Below are 17,504 nucleotides of genomic sequence, written 5' to 3'. Positions count from 1 at the left end.
CTGGGTCCAATAGGTTCACCACTGTACTAACCTGTCACACACTGAAGACCTGGGTCCAATAGGTTCACCACTGTACTTACCTGTCACACACTGAAGACCTGGGTCCAATAGGTTCACCACTGTACTAACCTGTCACACACTGAAGGTCCAATAGGTTCACCACCGTACTAACCTGTCACACACTGAAGGTCCAATAGGTTCACCACTGTACTAACCTGTCACACACTGAAGGTCCAATAGGTTCACCACCCTACTAACCTGTCACACACTGAAGGCCTAGGTCCAATAGGTTCACCACCCTACTAACCTGTCACACACTGAAGACCTGGGTCCAATAGGTTCACCACTGTACTAACCTGTCACACACTGAAGACCTGGGTCCATTAGGTTCACCACTGTACTAACCTGTCACACACTGAAGACCTGGGTCCAATAGGTTCACCACTGTACTAACCTGTCACACACTGAAGACCTGGGTCCAATAGGTTCACCACTAGGGTTTCACATTTTGGGGAATATTGAGGTGGAAACTTTCCGTGGGAATTAACAGGAATATATGGGAATTTACAGAAATATATGCAAATTAATATTAATTCTATTTAAATGTAGATGTTTTTTGCATTGGATATATTTACCATATCATATGGAGACAGAAACATAAACCTTTTACCTCATAAGTAGATATAATTACAAATGGTTAAATCCTTCCTATAGAAAAAAAAAACTATTTAGTTACGAATTTAACTTTAGTTAAATGAGTTGACTCTTCACATGAGATGATTTCACTGAACAACAAAATAAAGGGAATATTGAATGATCCATCGCATCTCCCAAAAACGTTTTCAACATACATATTCTAGAAACTAAAGCTTTAGTTGTCTTCCTCAGGCTTCCATGTCTTCTCCATGGACCTCCTCAATGACCACCTTTTGAACATCAGACTCTGAGGCCTCATCTTCACTGTCACTTTCCAACCTTATTGGTGATGGCTCGTTGTCAGGCTCAAAAAGCCTCACATTTGCCTGAATGGCCACCAATTTTTCAACCCTTGTAAGGTCAGCCTGTTGTTTGCTTTGGTGTGTGTGTGTGTGTGTTCCCAAACAAGGACCAGTTGCGCAGTGAGGTGGCTGATGTTAATGGGATTTGGAGGATGATGGCGGAAACAGGGGAAAGAGCCTCAGATCCACAAAGTCCCTTCCACCAGGTGGCTGATGAGATATGTTGGCACGACTACCATATTGCATCTCCATCCCATAGCCCTTGCTTTGAAGTGTACTTCGCCAGACTGCCAAGAACCTTGCCCTCATCCAGGCCAAGGTGGCAAGACACGGTAGTGATGACACCATAGGCCTTGTTGATCTCTGCACCAAACAGGATGCTCTTGCCAGCAGACTTGGGGTCCAACATGTACGCTGCGGGGTGTACGGGCTTCAGGCAGAAGTCTTCACGCTTTTTGATGTATTTCAGAACTGCAGTTTCCTCTGCTTGGAGAAACAGTGAAGTTGGCAGGGCAGTACGGATTTCTTCTCTTACATCTGCAAGCAGAGTCTGAACATCAGACAGGATGGCATTGTCTCCCTCAATCCGTGCAATGGCTACTGCTATAGGTTTCAGGCTGCTTACCACTCTCTCCCAAAATACATCATCCAGGAGGATCCTCTTAATGGGGCTGTCAATTTTGGCAGACTGTGATATAGCCATTTCTTGGAGAGACTTCTTCCCCTCCAGGAGACTGTCAAACATGATGACAACACCACCCCAACGGGTGTTGCTGGGCAGCTTCAATGTGGTGCTCTTATTCTTCTCACTTTGCTTGGTGAGGTAGATTGCTGCTATAACTTGATGACCCTTCACATACCTAACCATTTCCTTGGCTCTCTTGTAGTGTATCCATTGTTTTCAGCCCTTGTGATCTCTGCGTTTCCAGGGCAACCCTTGTGATCTCTGCGTTTCCAGGGCAGCCCTTGTGATCTCTGCGTTTCCAGGGCAGCCCTTGTGATCTCTGCGTTTCCAGGGCAGCCCTTGTGATCTCTGTGTTTCCAGGGCAGCCCTTGTGATCTCTGCGTTTCCAGGGTAACCCTTGTGATCTATGTGTTTCCAGGGTAACCCTTGTGATCTCTGCGTTTACCAGGGCAACCCTTGTGATCTCTGCGTTTCCAGGGCAGCCCTTGTGATCTATGTGTTTCCAGGGTAACCCTTGTGATCTCTGCGTTTACCAGGGCAGCCCTTGTGATCTATGTGTTTCCAGGGTAACCCTTGTGATCTCTGCGTTTACCAGGGCAGCCCTTGTGATCTCTGCGTTTCCAGGGTAGCCCTTGTGATCTGTGTGTTTTTGAAGAGCATGTGTGGTATCCTCTGTCTCTCCTCCCTCCCATGTGTTTCTAAGGGAACCCATCTCTGTGCCAGGCAGTGTCCCAACATCATACCACATTGTCACCCCAGTGTGAGACGAGAACAGCTAAGGGAACCCATCTCTGTGCCAGGCAGTGTCCCAACATCATGCCACATTGTCACCCCAGTGTGAGACGAGAACAGCTAAGGGAACCCATCTCTGTGCCAGGCAGTGTCCCAACATCATACCACATTGTCACCACAGTGTGAGACAAGAACAGCTAAGAGAACAGTCATTAAAGGGTGGAGTTATTTGTTTAACCTGTGGGAGAATAGATGATGATGATGTGGTATCTGACTTGTCCACTGTACTGTTTAGACAAGCCAAGGGGTTAATTTAATCAAACACTGATAAAGGCTCTCCATTGAAGACTGAACACTTCATCAGTTTCCATGGTCTATATGTATGCTCTAGGCTATATCTGTTTGATAGGAAAATCTCAATCTCAAGCTCTGAAAACAGGATGTGCTAACATGAAATGCTCTGGAATAACCCTCTGTAATAAATTACACTCTGTACTCTTAAACAGTTTTCCTCACTGCATCCGATTGACACTGATACTGTAGCCTAATCCCGCTATTTCTCTGTGTTTCGTATGGGCCAAAATTTCACAATATATTCATAAACCTTTTTAATGACCAAATGATGAACAGTTTTGTGCTTAATCTTGTTACATAGGCTCATATGTGATTATGAACTCGATGCTTGGCTGGATTCGAACTGATTCTCACAGACATCGTCTCACTTGTTCCTGGCAGTGGTGAGGAAGGGGTCTAAATATCGGTCCTCCTACCGATTTGCTTTCTTGACTCCAGAGTTGAATTGCAATTAGCTTCACAGTGATTTATCGATGGCTAAATCCCGTTAAAGAGTCAGTGTGTTAATTGCTTTGGTTTTAAAAAAAGCGTGACAAAGAAGCGTAATAGTGGTATCCCTCAATGGGTAGCCTAACCACTTGTTGGATTAAGAGAAGACGGGGACTTTAGTGGTGTTGATTACTGCTTGTGGGCTCCCGAGTGGCGCAGCATCTCAGTGCTAGAGGCGTCAATACAGACCCTGGTTTGATTCCAGGCTGTATCACAACCCGGCCGTGATTGGGAGTCAGCGCACAATTTGTCTCGGCGTCGTCCGGGTTTAGCCGGGGTAGGCCGTCATTGTAAATAAAAATTTGTTCTTAACCTAGTTAAATCAAATAAATAAAATTGTGAAAGCCGTTCTTAAAGCCACTTTTGACATAACTCCCAGTTCTACAAATCTATGATCCGTTAGCTAATTTTATTCCAAGGAAGGAAGGGTGCGTTATTAGAGTATTGACACTGGGCCTGCGTCTCTGACGGTTGGCTGTTTACCAGGGAAACCAGCTGCTGTACTGTAACTGTCATGTGTCCCTCTCCACAACACGACATGCTTTGCTTACACAGAGGGTGTGGCCTGGTTAACACGGATGCTGGGTTTGTGTGGGTCACATCAGGCTCTGCTTCCCATCGTTGTGTCAAGTTGTCTGGATGTCCTTTGGGTGGTGGACCATTCTTGATACACACAGGAAACTGTTGAGCGTAAAAAACCTACTAGCGTTACAGTTCTTGACACAAACTGGTGAACATGGCACCTACTGCAATACCCTGTTCAAAGGCACTTAAATATTTTGTCTTGCCCATTCACCCTCTGGATGGCACATATGCACAAACCATGTCTCAAGGCTTAAACATCCTTATCTCCTCCCCTTCATCTACACTGATTGCAGTGGATTTAACATGTGACATCAATATGGAATCATAGCTTTCACCTGGTCAGTCTGTTCTCAATGTTTTGGTTGCTGAGTCTATATCACACTATGAACTTTAAGGCCTCTCATCTACAGCCGTGGCCAAAAGTTTTGAGAATGACACAAATATTAATTTTCACAAAGTTTGCTGCTTCAGTGTCTTTCGATATTTTTGTCAGATGTTACTATGGAATACTGAAGTATAATTACAAGCATTTCATTGGTGTCAAAGGCTTTTATTGACAATTACATGAAGTTGATGCAAAGAGTCAATATTTGCAGTGTTGACCCTTCTTTTTCAAGACCTCTGCAATCCACCCTGGCATGCCGTCAATTAACTTCTGGGCCACATCCTGACTGGTGGCAGCCCATTCTTGCATAATCAATGCTTGGAGTTTGTCAGAATTTGTGGGGTTTTGTTTGTCCACCCGCCTCTTGAGGATTGACCACAAGTTCTCAATGGAATTAAGGTCTGGGGAGTTTCCTGGCCAAAATATCGATGTTGTGTTCCCTGAGCCACTTAGTTATCACTTTTGCCTTATGGCAAGGTACTCCATCATGCTGGAAAAGGCATTGTTCATCACCAAACTATTCCTGGATGGTTGGGAGAAGTTGCTCTCGGAGGATGTGTTGGTACCATTCTTTATTCATGTCTGTTTTCTTAGGCAAAATTGTGAGTAGTGAGCCCACTCCCTTGGCTGAGAAGCAACTGTTACTGTAATTTAATTATGCCAATGTGCTTTCATTAATTGAAAACCCTTAATCTATTTTATGAGAATTTGTAAGATTCTTGTTTGCATAAAATAGATGGAGACCAGTCTTTTTAATAATAGGTAACAGAATTTGTTCTCGGAGCGCGCTGCCACTTAACCACGAGCAACAGTTTATATACAGATCATGACGTCATTTCATTGCTTTAACAGAATCCCCTCCTCTCGACCGGGACAAAGTGAGGTGAAAAGTTCATTCCAACTTACTAACACACTCCCAGATAACTTTTGACCCCTCAACACCACTGAGCTGACAGTTCTAATTAACAGAAAACTTAGGAATGCACTCACTGTCTTATCTAAAAACCCCAGAGCTCAGTTCCATAGGTTCAACCATAGGCTAATGACCTTATCTGTTTTCACAGTCCACAACCCATTCGTTTCTTCCTAGTTGAAATGGTGTTCATTAACTTTAATTACTCCTTGTCCGTGTCTCACAATCCCTTCTTATGAACTCATATTGTTAATCAGATATAATACAACAGAGTATAAGTTTTACTTAGTTACAGTTCCATTTAAAATTATTTGTTCAGTCATTTAATCATAGTTTTACCAACAGCAACCCCACACATAAATGGTCTCAGGATGCTTTACTGTTGGCATGACACAGGACTGATGGTAGCGCTCACCTTGTCTTCTCCGGACAAGCTCTTTTCCAGATGCCCCCAACAATCGGAAAGGGGATTCATCAGAGAAAATGACTTTACCCCAGTCCTCAGCACTCAATCCCTGTTCCTTTTTGCAGAATATCAGTCTGTCCCTGATGTTTTTCCTGGGGAGATGTGGTTTCTTTGCCCTTCTTGACACCAGGCCATCCTTCAAAAGCCTCACTGTGCGTGCAGATGCACTCCCACCTGCCTGCTGCCATTCCTGAGCAAGCTCTGTACTGGTGGTGCCCCGATCCCGCAGCTGAATACATTTTAGGAGATGGTCCTGGCGCTTGCTGGACTTTTATGGGCGCCGTGAAGCCTTCTTCAACACAAATTTGAACCGCTCGCCTTGAAGTTCTTGATGATCCGATAAATGGTTGATTTAGGTGCAATCTTACTGGCAGCAATATCCTTGCCTGTGAAGCCCTTTTTGTGCAAAGCAATGATGATGGTACTTGTTTCCTTGCAGGTAACCATGATTGACAGAGGAAGAACAATGATTCCAAGCACCACCCCCCTTTTGAAGCTTCCAGTCTGTTATTCGAACTCAATCAGCATGACAAAGTGATCTACAGCTTTGTCCTCGTCAACACTCGCACCTGTGTTAACGAGAGAATCACTGACATGATGTTAGCTGGTCTTTTTGTGGCAGGGCTGAAAGGCAGTGGAAATGTTTTTGGGGGATTCGGTTTATTTGCATGGCAAAGAGGGACTTTGCAATTAATCTGATCACTCTTCATAACATTCTGGAGTATATGCAAATTGCCATCATGCAAACTGAGGCAGCGGACTTTGTGAAAATTTTGGCCACGACTGTACCTTGGTTATAATAATATACTCTGCTGTGCATACTATGCACTTGAATCCTACTGTTTACAATATGATACAGTTTATGACATTGCCTTTGATATGCTTGCTCATCTGAAACAGATTTCCCACAACTGACAGGAACTGATCGGTGCTTTGTCCGTGTAATGCTGAGACATCTGAGACTCAGAGACAAACTCAGGGTAGATGAGAAAGAGGACTCGTTTGGATGAAGCAAGGCGACGTGTCATGGATGTCTCGCTCTCATCTCATCATCCCCCCTCTGGAACTCTGACAGCACTCCGTCTCATCACCTTGGCAGCTGTTGCCATGGTTCTGTCACCGTCGGCTGCGGTATCGCCGAGTGAGCCTGAGAACAACCTAGATGGCCACACAGATCAGGTTGACACTGGTCTACCTGTGAGGTTCTGAAGCGTCTTTATCATCTCCTTAATGTGTCAATGACATTACCTTATTAATGCATATATCACCTCAGTCAATGTGCCTTGTTGACATAGAGACTAACTCTGCTGTCCTCCTCTCTTGACCCTGGGTTCCTGTGGTGCAGAGAACAATCAGCAGCTTCTGCCTCACCAACACCAACTGCAGTTGGCAGGAAATCCTGGCTGAACAACTGTTTGAATAGAGGGTTAGGGAGAGAAGCTATGACTGAAAGACAACATTACATGACCAAAAGTATGTGGACACCTGCTCGTTGAAAATCTAATTCCAAAATCATAGGCATTAATATGGAGTTGGTCCCCCTTTGCTGCTATAAAAGCCTCCACTTTTCTGGGAAAGCTTTCCACTAGATGTTGGAACATTGCTACGGGGACTTGCTTCCATTCAGCCACGAGCATTAGTGAGGTTGGACACTGATGTTGGGCGATTTGGCCCTGACTCTCAGTCAGCATTCCAATTCATCCCAAAAGTGTTCGATGGGGTTGAGGTCAGGGCTTTGTGCAGGCCAGTCAAGTTCTTCCATACCGATATCGAAAAAAAACATTTCTGCCAGTTGGTGAAGCGTGATTCATCACTCGAGAGTACACATTTCCAATGATCCAGAGTCCAATGGCGGCAAGCTTTACACCATTCCAGCCAACACTTGGCATTGCACGTGGTGATCTGAGGCTTGTGTGCGGCTGCTCAGCCTTGGAAACCCATTCCAGGAAGCTCCCAACAAACAGTTTTTGTGCTGACGTTGCCTCCAGAGGCAGTTTGGAACTCGGTAGTGTGTGTTGCAACTGAAGACAGACAATTATTTTCACGCTACACGCTTCAGCACTCGGTGGTCCCCGTTCTGTTAGCTTGTGTGGCCTACCACTTCGCGGCTGAGCCGTTGTTGCTCCTCGACGTTTCCACTTCACTGTAACAGCACTTACAGTTGACCGGGGCAGCTCTGGCAGTGCAGAAATTTTATGAACCCTAGTGTTTGACTGTTTGGTGACCCCTAGTGTTTGACTGTTTGGTGACCCCTAGTGACTGACTGTTTGGTGACCCCTAGTGACTGACTGTTTGGTGACCCCTAGTGACTGACTGTTTGGTGACCCCTAGTGACTGACTGTTTGGTGATACCATAATAAGAGGTTTGCATGCTAATATTTTCAACAATTACTGATAGGCTTACAGAAGGATACATGAAATCATGCAGTCTTTGTTATCATATGTTAATATGTAACTTAATTAAATAAACTGTATGACATGAATATATGAAATAATTCATAAATAAGTGAAGTATGTATTTAACAGATAAACAGATCTGTCTAGTATCATTCTGAGCAACTGACAGCAGTAGCCTGGTTTCAGAATCTTTTCTCTCTCTCTCGTTCTCAGGGGACTCCTTCACTCAATTCCGCTTTTCTGAGGAGAAGGAGTGGGATATTGACTCATTGGCAGCCAATCAGGTAAATATGGTATTGCCTTTTCTCTGTTCCTCTTAAAGTTGTGTTTCCAGTATAGCTCTCTCTCTCCCTCTCTCCCTCTCTCCCTCTCTCCCTCTCTCCCTCTCTCCGTCTGTCCGTCTGTCCGTCCGTCCGTCCGTCCGTCCGTCCGTCCGTCCGTCCGTCTGTCCGTCTGTCTGTCTGTTTGTTTGTTTGTCTGTTTTCAATAAGATCTTGTTGCCAATAGTGTTTATCTGTCTTCAGACAGTGGTTAAGGTAGTGGCTAGGGTGTTGTTTTGGTACTAGTCTATTTTGTCCCAGGAGTTGATCAGTGCTCTCTCTTCCTCCGCCCCCTTCCTCAACACTCCGCCCCCTTCCTCAACACTCCGCCCCCTTCCTCAACACTCCGCCCCATTCCTTCACCCGCCCCCTTCCTCCACCCTGCCCCTTCCTCCCTTTACCCCCTTCCTTCCTCCCTCCACCCCACTCGCTCCCTCCCTCCATCCCACTCGCTCCCTCCACCACCCCCCTCGCTCCCTCCACCACCCCCCTCGCCTCCACCCCCCGCCCCTTTCCTCCCTTTTACCCCTTCCCCTCCTCCTTCTACCCTTCCCCTCCTCCTTCTACCTCTTCCCTCCTCCTTCTACCTCTTCCCTCCTCCTTCTACCTCTTCCCCTCCTCCTTCTACCTCTTCCTCTCCTTCTTCTACCTCTTCCCCTCCTCCTTCTACCTCTTCCCCTCCTCCTTCTACCTCTTCCCCTCCTCCTTCTACCTCTTCCCCTCCTCCTTCTACCCCTTCCCCTCCTCCTTCTACCTCTTCCCCTCCTCCTTCTACCCCTTCCCCTCCTCCTTCTACCTCTTCCCCTCCTCCTTCTACCTCTTCCCCTCCTCCTTCTACCTCTTCCCCTCCTCCTTCTACCTCTTCCCCTCCTCCTTCTACCTCTTCCCCTCCTCCTTCTACCTCTTTCCCCTCCTCCTTCTACCTCTTCCCCTCCTCCTTCTACCTCTTCCCCTCCTCCTTCTACCCCTTCCCCTCCTCCTTCTACCCCTACCCCTCCTCCTTCTACCCCTACCCCTCCTCCTTCTACCCCTTCCCCTCCTCCTTCCACCCCTCTCCTTCCCTCTCCCCACATCTAGTTTTCAGCAGTGTTTGTGGACCTCCCAGCCCTGGCCCAGTCTTTACAAGAGCTGCCTCTCCACCAGCGACTGAACCTGGAGGCTGAACTTGTTCAGGTAGGTACTGATGCCTCTCCACCACAGACTGAACCTGGAGACTGAACTAGTCCAGGTAGGTACTGATGCCTCTCCACCAGAGACTCAACCTGGAGGCTGAACTAGTCCAGGTAGGTACTGATGCCTCTCCACCAGAGACTGAACTAGTCCAGGTAGGTACTGATGCCTCTCCACCACAGACTGAACTAGTCCAGGTAGGTACTGATGCCTCTCCACCACAGACTGAACCTGGAGGATGAACTAGTCCAGGTAGGTACTGATGCCTCTCCACCACAGACTGAACTAGTCCAGGTAGGTACTGATGCCTCTCCACCACAGACTGAACTAGTCCAGGTAGGTACTGATGCCTCTCCACCAGAGACTGAACTAGTCCAGGTAGGTACTGATGCCTCTCCACCACAGACTGAACTAGTCCAGGTAGGTACTGATGCCTCTCCACCACAGACTGAACCTGGAGGATGAACTAGTCCAGGTAGGTACTGATGCCTCTCCACCAGAGACTGAACTAGTCCAGGTAGGTACTGATGCCTCTCCACCACAGACTGAACTAGTCCAGGTAGGTACTGATGCCTCTCCACCAGAGACTCAACCTGGAGGATGAACTAGTCCAGGTAGGTACTGATTCCTCTCCACCAGAGACTCAACCTGGAGGATGAACTAGTCCAGGTAGGTACTGATGCCTCTCCACCACAGACTGAACTAGTCCAGGTGCAGAACCTTTTTGCTCCATTGGGTTTGGTGTTGGGCGTCTACACCTCTTTAGGCGTCTAGACTAGAGTATTCAGAAGTGTTGTAATATTACCATGGAAACCTGTTGAATTCTTTCTGTTTTCAGAGTGTTCCCAGAAAGTCATTGTCTAAGTATTGGTAGTGTATTTGGGTTGAATCCAGATGTATTATCTAATCCTGTTGTTATATATCAGGTGACCTCTCCGGTGGAGCTACCCACTATGACCATGGCACCCAAACAGAACTCTGTAGCGCTGGGTCTGTTTAAGCCTCCTGTCCCAGGAGTCCCAGCAGCTCAGAAAGGCCTTAGTCCAAGCCTGGGTGTTTCCTGTGCAGTGAGCACAGCCCCAGGCGCTGTTCCTCTGGGCTCCTCAGCTGCCAAGACCCCTGTGGTGGATGACATGGATAAGGATTTGGACCTGCTGCTCAGTCTACAGAGCTCAGACTCAGAACCTTCACTGTCCCAAACTGGCAGGCTTGTTGAGGTTCCAAATAAACGTGAGTACCCATAACATTTTTGTTCTGTTCTGCAATCTTGTAATTAGATTATACACGGTTGCAGACTATTCAGTGTGGAAAAAATAACTTGTTGCCACAACAACCCATCACCCAGGACGTGCTACCTGTCCCAGACCTGCTGTTTTCAACTCTCTAGAGACAGCAGGAGCGGTAGAGATGCTCTTAATGATCGGCTATGAAAAGCCAACTGACATTTACTCCTGAGGTGCTGACCTGTTGCACCCTCGACAACTACTGGGATTATTATTATTTTACCCTGCTGGTCATCTATGAACATTTGAACATCTTGGCCATGTTCTGTTATTATCTCCACCTGGCACAGCCAGAAGAGGACTGACAACCCCTCATAGCCTGGTTCCTCTCTAGGTTTCTTCCTAGGTTTCTGCCTTTCTAGGGAGTTTTTCCTAGCCACCGTGCTTCTACACCTGCATTGTTTGCTGTTTGGGGTTTTAGGCTTAGAGTTTCTGTACAGCACTTTGAGATATCAGCTGATGTAAGAAGGGCTATATAAATAAATTTGATTTGATGATTTGATTTGATCAGTTAACAGTAACCTAAATAAAGGCATTGATAATTTGCTAGCAACATACAGAGAAACAAGATGGAAAATTGTTGGTTCGTCCTCTATATCTGTGTGAGTACTAGGGAGAGTGCAACTTTCTGTGGTTTCTTTTTTCAGCAGCATTAGAGGAGAGGGAGGAGCTTGTCCCAGAGGAGGAGAGGGAGGAGCTTGTTCCAGAGGAGGAGCTTAAGAAGCAGGAGACACAGCAGGCCAAGGAGGAGATTCAGAAGGAGGAGGTGGCTGCACCTCCCAAGGCAGCGGTAGCAAAGGAGGTGGTGACAGAGGAGGACCTGGAAGACTGGCTGGACAGCATGATCTCCTGACCCCTGAACTCTAACCTTTGACCCTGTCTGACCTAGGAGAAGGACCGTCCAGTCCCCCTCAGCCCTTATCACATGATAACGAGTACATCCCTCAGCCCCTAACAGTCTTACATCATATTCTAATCCATCACAGTCAAGACATGGAGCACTGCTTATATAACAGCAGATTCATTAATATACTTTTCATAAGATCGACTTTGGATGAAGGCATTGCTGGGAGTTATTTCCCTCCCATTTGACTGATTCACATCAAGTCCCATGTGTTCTCCATCCTACCGACTACCCTGGATGGCTGTAGCAGCAGAGCTCTGTGAGCTGTACCGGATTTCCTATTCCTTGTCAGACACGGAAAGGGGCTCACACACAGACAGACACATTTTCCCCTCTGAAAGGTTTCTGTAATTGGATCGATGTGAGTTAGTTGACACAGCCCATGGAATACAGACATGGTTTATTGCATTGGTTAATTTATTCATTTCCATCCCCACCTCTTTCCTTCTCAAAAAGAAATGCAGGTTTCCCAAAGCTACTACATATAAATGGCCATATAATAGCAGTTCACTGTTCAATAAATTCTGAATTACGTTTTTTCTTCAGCGTGTAATTTCTACTATGGAAAGAAAGGTGTACAGGCAGACAATGGACACTGTAGTTTGGGAACAAATCCAAACGGAGCAACAATTACACAATGGGTATCTAGATATTTTTTTTTTTCTTCTAAAAAGCTATCCCTACTGTAGCTAGGTAATTCTAATCCACAACCTAGAGCACGAAGGGTGTCAAGTTCTCATTTTTAAGGCACATTGGCACTTTATAAACACCTATAATGGGCTCAAGACTGACCCTTGAGGGACCCCTTTTTTAAATTCCTCCTCTCACCAAGCTAATTAGATTCAGACCCAAGTTCAATAAAAGGTAGAATTAGGTCTAATTTAATTTCTAGTCAAGTTTCATCATTATCACCACCACAATTCACATTGTAGCGTTTTGGTTGTCAGGTAATATCTTGTGTTTTGGTTAATATCTTGGGTGATAATCTCATGGCTTGTACATTCAATCACTCCTCAAGCTGTAACCCTACATATATCAATGTCTCCACTCTACCACACAACACACATTGTGCAAACCGTTTTGGGGGGTAAGCAAGTGAAAAGGGTAACGTGTCATCATAACAAATCAAATGAATGTAACCATTTACGTTCAAAGAGAAAACAAGGTGTCGACGTGACAGGTGACTTATCTTCACAATGAAAATTCAAACACCAAGTCCAGTCATCGTCTTCATCAACCTCAGTCTCTCCTCAGTAGTGGCTGGCCAGTTCATTAGGTGACACTGTATGATGGATACAATGGCAGCAGAAGAGCTAAGTGGATCTAGATTTCATGTTCCATTAAGGTTCAAGTGAGTTAGTCTTTACCAGATAGTGTTGTGGGGTAGCTGGATGGTGTTCTGGTGTCCTCTCTACCCAGATAGTGTTGTAGGGTAGCTGGGTAGTGTTCTGGTGTCCTCTCTACCCAGATAGTGTTGTAGGGTAGCTGGGTAGTGTTCTGGTGTCCTCTCTACCCAGATAGTGTTGTAGGGTAGCTGGGTAGTGTTCTGGTGTCCTCTCTACCCAGATAGTGTTGTGGGGTAGCTGGGTAGTGTTCTGGTGTCCTCTCTACCCAGATAGTGTTGTAGGGTAGCTGGGTAGTGTTCTGGTGTCCTCTCTACCCAGATAGTGTTGTGGGGTAGCTGGGTAGTGTTCTGGTGTCCTCTCTACCCAGATAGTGTTGTAGGGTAGTGTTCTGGTGTCCTCTCTACCCAGATAGTGTTGTGGGGTAGCTGGGTGGTGTTCTGGTGTCCTCTCTACCCAAATAGTGTTGTAGTGTTCTGGTGTCCTCTCTACCCAGATAGTGTTGTAGGGTAGCTGGGAAGTGTTCTGGTGTCCTCTCTACCCAGATAGTGTTGTAGGGTAGTGTTCTGGTGTCCTCTCTACCCAGATAGTGTTGTAGGGTAGTGTTCTGGTGTCCTCTCTACCCAGATAGTGTTGTAGGGTAGTGTTCTGGTGTCCTCTCTACCCAGATAGTGTTGTAGGGTAGTGTTCTGGTGTCCTCTCTACCCAGATAGTGTTGTAGGGTAGTGTTCTGGTGTCCTCTCTACCCAGATAGTGTTGTAGGGTAGTGTTCTGGTGTCCTCTACCCAGATAGTGTTGTAGGGTAGCTGGGTAGTGTTCTGGTGTCCTCTCTACCCAGATAGTGTTGTAGGGTAGTGTTCTGGTGTCCTCTCTACCCAGATAGTGTTGTAGGGTAGTGTTCTGGTGTCCTCTCTACCCAGATAGTGTTGTAGGGTAGTGTTCTGGTGTCCTCTCTACCCAGATAGTGTTGTAGGGTAGTGTTCTGGTGTCCTCTACCCAGATAGTGTTGTAGGGTAGCTGGGTAGTGTTCTGGTGTCCTCTCTACCCAGATAGTGTTGTAGGGTAGTGTTCTGGTGTCCTCTCTACCCAGATAGTGTTGTAGGGTAGTGTTCTGGTGTCCTCTCTACCCAGATAGTGTTGTAGGGTAGTGTTCTGGTGTCCTCTCTACCCAGATAGTGTTGTAGGGTAGTGTTCTGGTGTCCTCTCTACCCAGATAGTGTTGTAGGGTAGTGTTCTGGTGTCCTCTCTACCCAGATAGTGTTGTAGGGTAGTGTTCTGGTGTCCTCTCTACCCAGATAGTGTTGTAGGGTAGTGTTCTGGTGTCCTCTCTACCCAGATAGTGTTGTTGAAGTGATGTAAGAAGGCTGCCTCAGATAGGATGTAGGGTTTGTGAGTAGACTTGTCTCTCAAATACAGACAGTGCTTTACGGTAAATGGGAAGTGTCCTCTCTACACAGGTAGGGTAGCTAGCTAATGTAGTTTTAGGTGTTCTCTCTATCAAGGTAGGGTTGGAGAGTAGCTGGGTAGTAGTAGATGTCCTCTCTACCCAAGCAGGTCCTCATACTGCTTCCTGAAACAGTCCCCAGCAGGGAAGAAGTCCCAGCATCTCTCCTGGTACATCTTCCACACATACGACTCCTGTTGAAGGACAGGGAAATACACAGTAGTTAAAATGGTTTTAGGAGTGAAAAGGTGTTTCAACTAGAAAAGGTCATTTTACATGACATCAAATTGTGTAGTGTGGTAAAGTCAAATAGCAGCAATATTACCATTTTAAAATTCACATGACATTCAAAATGCGTGGCATCGTTGGCGGTTTAGGGAGCGATTTGCATTTTCTGTGTATCAAATTTACAAACTATAATTTCAAGTTGATCAAAGTTTATTTATATATATATATATATATATATATATATATTTAACTTCTTGGATGCATTCAGATTCAGTTTAAAAATTAGGATTCAAAACCAGAGACAACATCCTGGTACTTTGCAAGGTAGAGAAGAACAGAGACTCAACCGCTTTGGAAAAACAGAAGCTTTTGCTAGATTCCGAAGCCAAAGTGGCATTTATTGTCTTCCTATGAATTGGTCTCTAGCGTTTAAACCGTTATAAGCTATTAGGGCTATATCCCATTCCTGAAAGCTTAGACTCTATCAAACATGGACATTGAACCAATGTGGAATAGATGTTAAATTGACGTCTCTGCCCAATGGGTCTAAGAAGTTGAATATATGAAACTTTGATAAACCTCAAATTATTGCAATATCTACCATATTGAAACAGAATATTCCATTGAAATTGAATTTCAAAAATGTATGCGATTTATTAATTCAATTCCGTTTTTAAAATCATGAAATACAACAATTTATGAATGCAATGTGTGCATTACAAATTGTTAGATATTAAATACAATTTCTGTTGGCACTGAAACCACTCCATAGTTCTATTCTAGTGCTAAAGATTCAATGAGAGAGATTTAGACCTGAGACGTGTGTTCATATGACAAAGAGAAGTGTTGTTGTACACACCTGACCAGTGTGTTCAGTCTCGTCCTTGTTGATGAGGTACATCAGGAAGAAGCTGCACGGGAAGAAAAGCCGTGTGGCCAAATATTAACTCAGGCTTTCATCCAGAGCATCACTGGTAAAGTTAAGTACATCTAATTCAATTCAAACGAGAGCCTTTAATGGAGCATCTCTGGTCGTATGTGTGCTTGAACAACATCCTCGTGTCAGTCAGTATGTACTCACAGGTAGTTGGCCAGGTTGTGTTCTTGTAAGGTGTGGGTCTCAAAGCCGTGGGGTGTAGTATCAAAGTAGTCGTTTCCAATTCCACAGATGAAGCATTTCGTCTACAGTAAGATGATAGAATGTGTTTACCCAATCAGATACACTCCCCTCCCCTAACATATTGCATTTATTCAAGAAGATGCTTATTCCTAACATTGATTGTTTGTTGTTTTTATTTAACCTTTATTTAACTAGGCAAGTAAGTTTAGAACAAAATCTTATTTACAATTACGGCCAAACCCTCCCCTAACCCGGATGACGCTGGGACAATTGTGCGCCGCCCTATGGGACTCCCGATCACGGCCGGTTGTGATACAGCCCGGGATCGAACCAGGTTCTGTAGTGACGCCTCTAGCACTGAGATACAGTGCCGTAGACCAGTGCGCCACTTGGGAGCCCAGAAAATGTTCTAGGTGAGACCAGGTGAACTCTTACCTCCATATCCTCCTTCACCTGCTCCTGCTGGTCTCTCAGTTCCCCAAACGCATCAATAATCAAACCTGGAATATTGAACAAGACAGCATTTTAACTTCTTAAACACGGTAAAGTCCTCTCGGCTGTTGTTCTGAACACCGGGGGCCGTACGTATCAGAGTAGGAGTGCTGATTTAGGATCACACCAGGTAAGATCACATGATCCTAGACCTCACCCCAAAGAGCCTGGTATTTAGTTTAATTTTTATTTATTCTAGTGTTGACGTGGCAGCTAAAAGCTGAATTGTGTGTAAAAACATCAAGAACTTCAAGAAAACAAATGTAATACAGTATCAAAGTTCCGTAGTAACATACCAAAGTTGGGGTCAATTCCATTTCAATTCAGATAGGGTAAAACATTCATTCCAATTCAAAATGCCACCTATTGTGGAGTGTATTTCCTGTGTACTTCCTGAATTGACTGGAAATAACCACAGCCCTGGTAGTGACGTACCCTGAATGATGGCCAGGAGGATGACGATGACGAAGAAGAAGAAGGTGATGTCGAAGAGGATACGCCACAGCTCGTAGGGGTCTCCGGCCGGGTCCTCGAGCTCATCACCGATACCACCGCCGGCCCTCACCCCCGCGTACAGGTGGAACAGATAGCACTGAGGAGGATATACAGGTGGAACAGGAGGAACAGATAGCACTGAGGAGGATATACAGGAGGAACAGATAGCACTGAGGAGGATATACAGGAGGAACTGAGGAGGATATGCAGGAGGAACAGATTGCACTAAGGAGGATATACAGGAGGAACATATAGCACTGAGGAGGATATACAGGAGGAGCAGATGGCACTGAGGAAGATATACAGGTGGAACAGATAACACTGAGGAGGATATACAGGAGGAACAGATGGCACTGAGGAGGATATGCAGGAGGAACAGATAGCACTGAGGAGGATATACAGGAGGAACAGATTAGAGGTCGACCGATTTCAAGTTTTCATAATCGGAAATCTGTATTTTGGGGCGCCGATTTTGCCCATTGTTATACCTTTATTTAACTAGGCAAGTCAGTTAAGAACACATTCTTATTTTCAATGACGGCCTAGGAACAGTGGGTTAACTGCCTTGTTCAGAGGCAGAACAACAGATTTTCACCTTGTCAGCTCGGGGGATCCAATCTTGCAACCTTACAGTTAAATAGTCCAACGCTATAACCACCTGCCTCTCGTTGCACTCCACGAGGAGCCTGCCTGTTACGCAA

General features: G+C 45.6%; 2 protein-coding genes across 4 annotated transcripts in view; one reads left to right on the top strand and one right to left on the bottom strand.

Annotated features, from left to right (window-relative positions):
• Nucleotides 1-12,213, top strand: part of LOC139407392 (apoptosis, caspase activation inhibitor) — a 55,664-nt gene extending 43,451 nt beyond the window's left edge. Inside the window, exons 3-6 of one of the 2 annotated variants that reach the window (XM_071151139.1) lie at nt 8,218-8,288; nt 9,402-9,497; nt 10,421-10,724; nt 11,425-12,213. In XM_071151139.1, the coding sequence (XP_071007240.1) occupies nt 8,218-8,288; nt 9,402-9,497; nt 10,421-10,724; nt 11,425-11,630 (677 nt within the window). In that variant the 3' untranslated portion in view covers nt 11,631-12,213. The remainder of the gene's footprint in view (nt 1-8,217; nt 8,289-9,401; nt 9,498-10,420; nt 10,725-11,424) is intronic. The other variant, XM_071151140.1, reaches the window with a different exon arrangement.
• A 2,143-nt stretch (nt 12,214-14,356) lies between these two features.
• Nucleotides 14,357-17,504, bottom strand: part of LOC139407391 (ryanodine receptor 3-like) — a 270,933-nt gene continuing 267,785 nt past the window's right edge. For both annotated transcript variants that reach the window (XM_071151137.1, XM_071151138.1), the window contains 5 exons: nt 16,744-16,900; nt 16,252-16,316; nt 15,778-15,878; nt 15,556-15,607; nt 14,357-14,662 (listed from right to left, as the gene is read on the bottom strand). In XM_071151137.1, coding sequence (XP_071007238.1) covers nt 14,567-14,662; nt 15,556-15,607; nt 15,778-15,878; nt 16,252-16,316; nt 16,744-16,900 — 471 coding nt within the window. In that variant the 3' untranslated portion in view covers nt 14,357-14,566. The remainder of the gene's footprint in view (nt 14,663-15,555; nt 15,608-15,777; nt 15,879-16,251; nt 16,317-16,743; nt 16,901-17,504) is intronic.

This window comes from Oncorhynchus clarkii, chromosome 4 (assembly GCF_045791955.1).
Source record: "Oncorhynchus clarkii lewisi isolate Uvic-CL-2024 chromosome 4, UVic_Ocla_1.0, whole genome shotgun sequence".
NCBI classification, from domain to species: Eukaryota; Metazoa; Chordata; class Actinopteri; order Salmoniformes; family Salmonidae; genus Oncorhynchus; species Oncorhynchus clarkii.
Note: the sequence above shows the minus strand (reverse complement) of the source record. Positions and strands in the feature narration are given on the sequence as shown.